This window comes from Leuciscus leuciscus, assembly GCF_965113295.1.
Source record: "Leuciscus leuciscus genome assembly, chromosome: 15".
Classification (NCBI taxonomy): Eukaryota; Metazoa; Chordata; class Actinopteri; order Cypriniformes; family Leuciscidae; genus Leuciscus; species Leuciscus leuciscus.
This window is the reverse complement of record NC_138739.1, coordinates 35,768,128-35,777,795: the sequence shown is the minus strand read 5'-3', so window position 1 is coordinate 35,777,795 and position 9,668 is coordinate 35,768,128. Positions and strand designations below refer to the sequence as shown.

The 9,668-nt window shown below is 38.6% G+C and overlaps 1 protein-coding gene across 1 annotated transcript; it reads left to right on the top strand.

Moving 5' to 3' along the window:
• Positions 1 to 3,056: 3,056 nt before the first annotated feature.
• LOC309475411 (GTPase IMAP family member 6-like) lies at positions 3,057 to 9,460 on the top strand (the record flags this gene model as incomplete). Its single annotated transcript, XM_082138172.1, has 2 exons — positions 3,057 to 3,680; positions 9,381 to 9,460. Exons 1-2 carry the CDS (start codon positions 3,197 to 3,199, stop codon positions 9,458 to 9,460), a joined length of 564 nt encoding a protein of 187 aa, XP_081994298.1. The 5' UTR covers positions 3,057 to 3,196.
• Positions 9,461 to 9,668: the final 208 nt, after the last annotated feature.

Here is a 9,668-nt window from a genome sequence, read left to right as displayed (position 1 = left end):
TCAGTTAATAAAGTTTCAATATTGGTTAACTTTATTAGTTGAAAGTTAATATTGAACATTTTGTTATGTAGGTGTCAAATTCCATTAGTAAACCATAACAGCATGTTATTAATCATCGGTTAGCAATAAAACATGGCATAATGTACTATAGCTTTTTTTGTTTAAGAAGTCTCTTAGATATGCAGTCATATGTAAAATTGTGTACAATCACAAAATGGAACAAACTTTTTCATTTTCTGACATGTCACGTAACAGCTTTTATGTGCCCTTTGAGACTCAGGAGATTCAGGACAGATGACGCACATGAAGCCAATCAAGCTCTTTTATTGCTTTATAACTCGGGTTTGCTGGTTCAGAACACATAATGGGTGTCTGAAAGAGTATTACATGACACAGGCAAATTGCATTAATAACAAAGGCAGCCTTTCGGACTAAATGTGCCTCTAGGACAATACAATTAACAATACTTTTATTTAATAAACAGGCTGGGATTTATCTAATTTACTAGAAAAAGAAGTTTATTCTAGTGTGCTATTAGTATACTTCTTTTAAACCAAAATTAAGAAAGTATACTTTCAGTCTACGTTTTATGTACTACTCAGAAATATATTTATGTACTTCTCAGAAATATACTTCAAATTGCACTTAAAGGGATAGTTCACTTTGAAATTAATTTTTGGTATGTTTTAGCTTACCTCAAGGGCATCCAAGATGTAGGTGTCTTTTTTTCCGCAGTAGTTTCAATTTTGATATTTTTAGGTCAAACCATTCTTGTCTGTCAGTCATAATGCAGGTCTATGGTCATTATCTCAAAACACAAGCACAGAGTCCAAATTAAAACAATTCCCCGTCGTCCAAATTAAACAATTCCCCATCGTAAGTACACATTGATGGCCTAAGACACGAAACGAGCGGTTTGTGTGAGAAAACGAACAGTATTTATATCGTTTTTACCACTTATACGCAGCCATGTCAAAGTGATCTGATCTGACGTGTACGCAGACTGGTGCATATATATACACACTAGATGTCGCCTTGTCTATGGCAGTTCATTGGAACGAATGTCTTTAAGGCGACATCTAGTGTATATATCTATGCACCAGTCTGCGTACACGTCAGATCAGATCACTTCGACATGGCTGCGTATAAGTGGTAAAAACTATATAAATACTGTTCGTTTTCTCACACAAACCGCTCGTTTCGTGTCTTAGGCCATCAATGTGTACTTACGATGGGGAATTGTTTAATTTGGACGACGGGGAATTGTTTTAATTTGGACTCTGTGCTTGTGTTTTGAGATAATGACCATAGACCTGCATTATGACTGACAGACAAGAACGGTTTGACCTAAAAATATCAAAATTGAAACTACTGCGGAAAAAAAGACACCTACATCTTGGATGCCCTTGAGGTAAGCTAAAACATACCAAAAATGTATTTCAAAGTGAACTATCCCTTTAAGTATACTTGACTTATACCGACAGAAAAGTCTACTGGCCTATACTTGTTGATCGAGATATACTTAAAAGTATAATTAAGTATTCTTGGCTTGTTCTTTTGTTTACTATTTTGATTGAGTAGCTTATTAAATACTTTTTCTTTTTAAACATAATATTACACACTGTCTTATAAACTAACATGGTCATGTTTATATAGTAACAAGCTTTCGGGTGGAATAGCTTATAGAGTTAATAAAATAAGCATGGAACTGAACCTGTTCTTGTACACAGCGATAATAATAATGAGTTTATTCAAGTGTTCTTTTAATATACTTCTTTTCAACTAAAAATAAGAAAGCATACTTTCAGTCTACATTTTATATACTTCTCAAAAATATACTTTATGTACTTCTCAGAAATATACTTAAAATTACACGTGTACTTGACTTATAGCGAGAGAAAAGTCCAAGTATATTTGGCCTATGTACTCAATCTTTTGATCGAGATATACTTAAAAGTATAATTAAAGTATTCTTGGCTTGTAGTTGTGTTAACTCTTTTGATCGAGTACCCTATTAAATATAAATAAGATTGATTAAAAAATTAAAATATTTTTTTTGATTATATTTTTTATAATTCTTTTGATTATTTGATTATTTTTGAATATTATAAAAAATTAAAAAATTATAATTCTGGGTATCTGAATTTTATATATACTATAAGTATAATGTTAAGTTCACTTAAAGAACACTTGTAGTATAAAACTACTAAACTAGTAGTTTACTGAGAGTACACTAAAAGAAAACTTGCAAGTATACTTGAATTATAAAAATACTTAACTAGTAGTTTACTGATAGTATACTTCAAAGTGTACTTTCATAAACTTTGATATGATTTACTATTAAAATAGTAAACTTCTAGTATACTCATAAGTTCACTTGCAGTACAAATGAGAAACGTAATTATGAACTAGTGTACACTTATAGTACACTTAAACATATACTTTTATATATTAAAAGTGGGCCAATTTAGTCCCAAGCGGTATTAAAATAGTACACTTACAAGTTTACTACTAATACATTGACATTAGTATACTTACTGCATAATGTAAATTTAAAAAATACTTGAACATTACTTAAGTATACTTCATAAAATGAACTTGAAGTATACTTCTTTTTTGTAAGGGTTACTAGACATCAGATTATGTTTCTGTAAACTGCAAATCCTGTTCGACTGGATCTAAACCTATACCTGCATGTACAGTAAGCAGGAAGAGTTCAAGTCTCTAGAGTCATGACTTCATAACTCCAACATCCCTCAGATGGTGAACATATATAAATTATGTTAGACTTTAAAGAGAAATTAATGTTATATACACATGCTCTTATACCTACAATTATGAAAATGTATTTACACTATCTTTTTCAGGATAATGAACAGCCTGTAGAATTAAGAAGCATCTCCAAACTTGATGAGCACCTCGACTGTCTGACTCTGTTGAGTAGTATGCAGTCAGCAGTATGGGTAAGAAAACAAAAATATATGATTATTTGCATTACTGAATGAGAATTGTTCTTATGTTGCAGCACATTGATGAATCTGAGAATGGCTCTTCTGTGTTTATTCTAGATCACAATCTGACCATTTTGTTATTTGGAAACTCTGCGGCAGTCCAGTTTCAACATGACAATATTCTACTTGGAGAAATACAAGCAGATATTGAACATGCAGCAATACCCAGGATTGTTCCTTTGCAGATGAAGATATCAGGACGTCATGTCTCAGTGATCAACATGATTGGCTTACATGAGACTGCACTTGACCTGGATCCCCTCACTGGTCAACTAGTGAGTGAAAATAAAATAATCTCCTTCATCTTTGTTGTGCGACTGGGTCAGCTAACAGATGCTGATAAGATGGGTATTGAGTGGCTTCAGAGAGTATTTGGTGAACGAGTTCTTCAGTTCGTGATGATTCTCTTCACCTATGAGAGCGAAGAAGAGTCTGACTCTATAATAGACGATCTGAAGAAAAACTCTGCTCTGGAGCAGCTGTTGAAGAAATGCGGTGGAAGATATCATACCTGCAGCAAGAACATGACCAAACAGTCAGAGATGAGAGACCTGATGAGCAGAGTTGAGCATCTGTTTATTGAGAATAACCAGCAGTGCTACACTAGAGAGATGCGCAACGCTGCGTTAAGAAAGAGAGAAGATGTGCAAGACATGACATGTCAAAGTGGTAAGAACACAGATTTGGTTTCATTGCTGTTATGTTGGATTTCTGACATGTTTATTTGCCTCTGACTCACACACTTCTATTCATTATTTACTACGTATAGCAGAATATAGTTAACAATATAATCCAAATATAAATTACAGTCAAAGGCACATTTTGAGTACATAGTCATACCTGGAAACAAATCCTGTTCAAATAGGCTAGATGGGCCATTATTTTTCCACAAATTTTGTATGCATGCAAATTGTATAATACCCAAGGTACACATTTCTAGTAATTGTGCGGTTAATTTCTCATACTGTATTTTCATAAAGTTTTAGAAACTACTAAACCATACTAAAATACTAATGATTTGCATAACTGTATTAACAGTTTGTTTATTTCCCCCAAATAAAGGATGTGTTGCCTTTTGTCACTATTGAATTAACATTATTATAATGTCCACTGTTTACAGAAAACATAATTTTTCTGATCTCATGCATACATGCATTATTGCACAGTACGTGTACAAAATGTGTATCTTATATTTTATATTATATATTTAACAAATGATCAGAAATTTGCAAACAAAAGCTTCATTGTTGTGGCAGTATTCTATTTTACAGTAAACACTTCATAATCTCCCCAAAACAGGTCAACGAAATATTGTCTAAACATTCATATTACGTCTGTAACATATCGTTTTTATGTTATTAATATTGGGCATATAAATGTTAATTTGCCGTTTAATATGTTGCTTATACAAAGACATTTTATTTCAACATATTTCAGTCGATTTCACTCATCTCAGTATAGCACTATGTTCACTAATGTAAGTGCATGTAGTAAACAAAAGCGTGCATCTGCGCCATTCATTCACTCAGAGACACGCATAACATGCAGGATTAATATATAAACAATATCGTCTTCGGTTTTATTATATATAAACAATATCGGTTTACAGACACTTTCCATATCGCGATTAGAATAAAGAACTTAACAATAAAGAACTTACTATTCACAATCCTCAGCTGGATCCGTTGGTCCTCGAAATGAAATTGAAACCAGCACTTCTTCTGAGGTAAATTATTCAAAAATGTTATTATTTTAATGCTATTATTATTCCTCACAGCATCCCAAGACGACGTAAAGTACATGAATCTGATTAAATTTGATGCGTTTTATCGAACTGATGTGGGCGTTGACAGGTTTGCATGGGTCGCCTCAGATCATTTGCGTTTCAATTGCGCGCACTCTTCGCAAGCGTGTTCACATTAGCAGATAATGAGCTGGCACAAGAACGACTGACATCTCTCTCTTTTCATATAGATTAAACAGAGAATATTTTTTTCGTTTTGAATTGATAATTTAAATGTAGACACTTAAATGTTTATAAAGATATACTGCTCGTGTCAATGTGACAAGTATTCGCTGTTTTGTTTCAGTTTGGAGACATGCGCCAGAAAAAAAGTTCAAGAAGACAGAAAGGCAGAAAGTAAGTGGACAGGTCCCAGATCAGAACAGTATGAGGGCGAGGGGGTTAAGTCTCCTGGCTCCCCTCAAGAACTTGACGACTAAGTTGTTTCTTCTTACAGATTGTCTAGCCAAGAGTGGCATAATTCACCACGATGGCCACCACATATACTTTGAGTGAGGAAGGGGTATGCCTCTTGTCCAGCAGCTCCTGTAAAAAGGGCAGAATGGTCGATACCTCATAATAATAATAATTTGTTACATTTATATAGCACTTTTCTGGGTACTCAAAGAGCATTTACATATGGAAGGGGAAATCTCCACAACCACCACCAATGTGCAGCATCCACCTGGATGATGCGATGGCAGCCATATTGCGCCAGAACGCCTACCACACACCAGCTTATTGGTGGAGAGGAGACAGAGTAATGAAGCCAATCAGTATTAAGGGGATGATTAGGAGGCCATGATGGACAGTGGCCAATAGGCAAATTTGGCCAGGATGCCGGGGTTAAACCCCTACTCTTTTTCGAAGGACATCCTGGGATTTTTAATGACCACAGTGAGTCAGGACCTCGAGGATTAGTCCACAAGAGGATGGGTCTTTATTTCGGACTGCACACCAGCCAGAGAAGACCACTTAAGGATTTAGAGGCGTCTTGTAGACGGTGCTCTTGTCTCCACTATAGTGTTGGGAACCCTCACAGGGAGCTGCAGAGGCTCCCGTCGTGGACCACAGATGTAGGCTCCACAACTTAGGTTTTCACAACAAAGGGGACCCTGTCACCTGAGAGAGAAGGTCTTTCCTCAGTGGAATCGGACACAGAGCTGACAGCTGTATTAGCTTGGGGAACCACGACTGGTTTGGCCAGAGTGGAACCACCAGCAGGACTGAACATTGGGTCTCCCTGATTCGTCTGATGGCCTGAGGTAGCAGAGCGATCAGGGGAAAGCGTACAGGCAAGCTTTTAGACAGTCCTGGGCCAGCGCATCCTGTTCCCTTGAGAAAAATATTGAGCAATGAGAGTTGCCTTCTGAGGCGAAGAGGTCTACCTCTGCTCTTCCGAAGATCTCCCAGATCATCTGAACCACTTGGGGGTGGAGTCTCCATTCTCCTGGAGACACCTCCGCTCCTTGGTTCAGCCTGCCTGGCACGTGCACCATCCTTCAGGGGGCCCAGGTTGCAATGTGCCCATGGGAGGAGGCGTCTCTCCAAGTTGTCTGAATAGAGCATCACAGTCCCGCCCACAGTCCGAGAGAGCTTAGGTGCCGGAAGTAAATTTCCCATTCATTTATCCTATTGACGTTTTGGAAAAATCCGTATCTAAAGAGTTTTAGAGCATGTCTGAGGATAACCAGCTACGGCTGAACTCATAAGCATACAACATATCATTTTGAGTGAAAAAACGAAGAGAAAATCCAAAAAAAGTCAAAGGTACAAGACTCTGTACATATTTTCATTTCCGAGCGAAGGAACTACTCATCCCATAAACCACCGCACCTCACTGAAGTCGACTGAAGCCACAACCGCGAAAGAGCCTTTTGAGCGACTTCCAAATCTGACGACGGCCACACAAACTTTTTCCTCCAGTGAATTGTATATAGTGAATGTGCAGTTAATAGCAGTTCTTTCAGTAGTAATCGTGTAAATAATAGTGTTTTATATAGGTATTGTGTATTGAATTTTATATTTATCATCGTGTATTTTATATTGTGTGCGTGTGTGAAAGCGGTTAACGATAATGTTAGCAACATGGTGCAGTGCTTTGTACCTGACTGCAATCACCGCTCAGTCGTCAACACATGTCGACCGGTGCATGGTCTGCTCTTGGACCACCATCATATTCAGTTTATTAACCTGCCATGAATTATTACACAAATGTTAAGTAAATGCATGAAGAGGTATGCCTAGGCTAAATATTGTTTTGACAGTGGCATCATAAAATGCTTGATGTGACTCATACCATATGAAGGCTACAGTAGCCTAGCTAAAGTGAGGTTTTTTTTTACTATTTTTTTTTTAATTAATGCTCTTCAGTCTTCACGGACCTTCGCGGGGTTTAACCAGACAGTTACACGAGTTCCACCAATCAGATGCATTACTGTGGGATTGTGGGATTGTTCAGGATTGTGGGTAATGACGTACTTATCCAAGACATCACGAATAAAAGGCATTTATCTCAAAACAATGTTAGTGCCCCATGAACTTTTGGCGTTTATATGAGCACATACAATCGCTTAGTAGAGCCGTAGCTGGTTTTAAGTCTACCATGTATGGTTACGTTTTTATGGCTTATATCCCAACTGTCAATGGAGAAATTGTATTGAAATCTTACTTCCGGCACCAGCTGTGGGCGGGACTGTGATACTCTATGGATGAACACCTAGTGCCCCTCCAACGGCTGGCAGGAAGGTTTTGAGAACCAGGAAATCCGCCATCATTTTGAGGCAGTTGATATGCAGGCATTGCTCCAGGCTGGACCAGGAGCCAAATGCTGACCTGCCCTCTCACAGAGATCCCCAACCTGAGTTTCAGTTGTAACAACTTTCCTCCTGGATGTCAGTCCCAATTTGATGCCTGCCTGAAATAGGTGAGGGTCCCTCCAAGGGGCCACAGCTGTGACAGAGCGACGGTCCACCTTGAAGGGAAAACTTCCCTGACACCAAGTGTGTGATGGACTTCTGGCTTTTAACCAGTACTGATGGGGCTGCATGTGGAGCAGGCCCAATAGTACCACAGAAGAGGTGGCTGCCATCAGGCCCAGCAACCTGGGGAAAGAAAGTCCCTATATCGAAAGACGGCGCTAGCTGCTGAATACTCGGTGAGCGACTCGCCTGCTGGGAGACAGGCAGCTCTTGGCTGAGTTTATCCTGAGCCCTAGATGCTCCAGCTGACTGAGGTGCAGCGACCTATGAGCACTGAGGTGCAGCGACCTGTGAGCACAGAGCTCATGCTCCGACCGGACTAACACTAGCCAGTCAATGAGGTAGTTCATGACACGGATTCCCGTCTGTCTAAAAGAGGAGAGAGCCGCATCCATGCAGTCCGAATGGGAGGACTGTAGGTTGGTAAGCCACCCCCTTGAATGCAAATCTCAAGAATGGTCTGTATTGAGTGGCTATTTGAATTAGAAAGTAAGCGTCTATCAGATTCACAGAAAAGAACCAGTCCCCTGGGCAAATTTGCACGAGGATCTGCTTCAAACTCAACATCCTGAATGCTTCATTAATGCTTGATTCAGGAGCCTGAGGTCAAGGATCTTTCTTTGGAACAAGGAAATGGCGGTTGTAAAAGCCTGACTCAAAAGGCCTGCGAGCAAATTGAAGCAAGTAGCCTCATTTTATATTATGCAGAACCCAGCCTGACTTGCCCAGGATGGCTTCCCATGCCTGAAGCTGGGCGGCAAGGGGTCTGAGTTTTTCAGGTGGCAGTTCGCTGTACGGGGGCAAGGAACTGATGACCACAGAAGAACTCGCCTGCTTCAGTAGGAAGTGGCACATAGACTGCGACTCCTTTTAGGCTGCTGTGAAAAACTCAGCAAAGCCGTGCAGAACCAAATAGGCCTGAGGGAGAGGCAGCCATGGCGTGGGCGCGCCCCAGGCAAGCTATACACTTGGTGTGGACATTTTGCAGCAAACGTCGCAGCTCTTTTAGAAAGAAGTTTGCTCTTTTGTCCTTTGGCCCGATAGCCGCAGGGAAGAAACGCTGAGTCAGCTGCGAGCCGTGAGCTGGCCCCATCCGTTTTAGCAGCCGAAACGCCATAGTTTTGTGCAGCTGCACAAACGTTAACAAATCAGGCTTCAGTATTTGGAGAAAACGGATTTTCCCCTAAAGCATGTTTCACGCAAAGTTTCGTAAAGGGAACCAAGAACTTCCAAAATCAATGAACAGACTTGACCAAAAGAACGTTACACCGTGAAAAGGCTTTAAACAGAAAACACCAGGAGATAATGATAAAAAAAGACAAAAAGCTACAACAAAAAAAGAGACTGTTATAGACTCCAATATGTTGCTGTTATGTTTTGTTAAATTAGACAAGTAATAGTTATATAAGTAACTTACCATCCTAAATTACGCTAGAATTGATTAAGTTCAAAATGATGTTGGAGATTAGGAAAACTGTAGTCATATCAGTTTTCAACAGAAAAGGAAATGTTATTGTTTCTTTTTAGAGCAGTTTTTAGTTTGCTTTAACTTAAAATTTCAGTGCCATTTTAAAATTTCTGTCACCTTTTCTGTTCTGTCACAAGATGAAACCACAATTATTGAAAAGAATATGGACTACACCTCGACAACAGAGAGACATGGGGTAAGTGTTGAGTTAGTCTAAAAATAGAAAAGGAGCAGTAGTAATTCCGTGGATGTAGACATAAATCTTATAAAAGTGTTTATTTAATAAGTGGTTCTTTATTATCATTCCTTGTCATAGTTTCTCTTGACCTTTTATGGTATGAGTTATTTATATATTTACTGATAAATGCATACATTTTCTCAGCAAACATTTGAGATATTCTGCCTTTATAAAAACACTTACATAT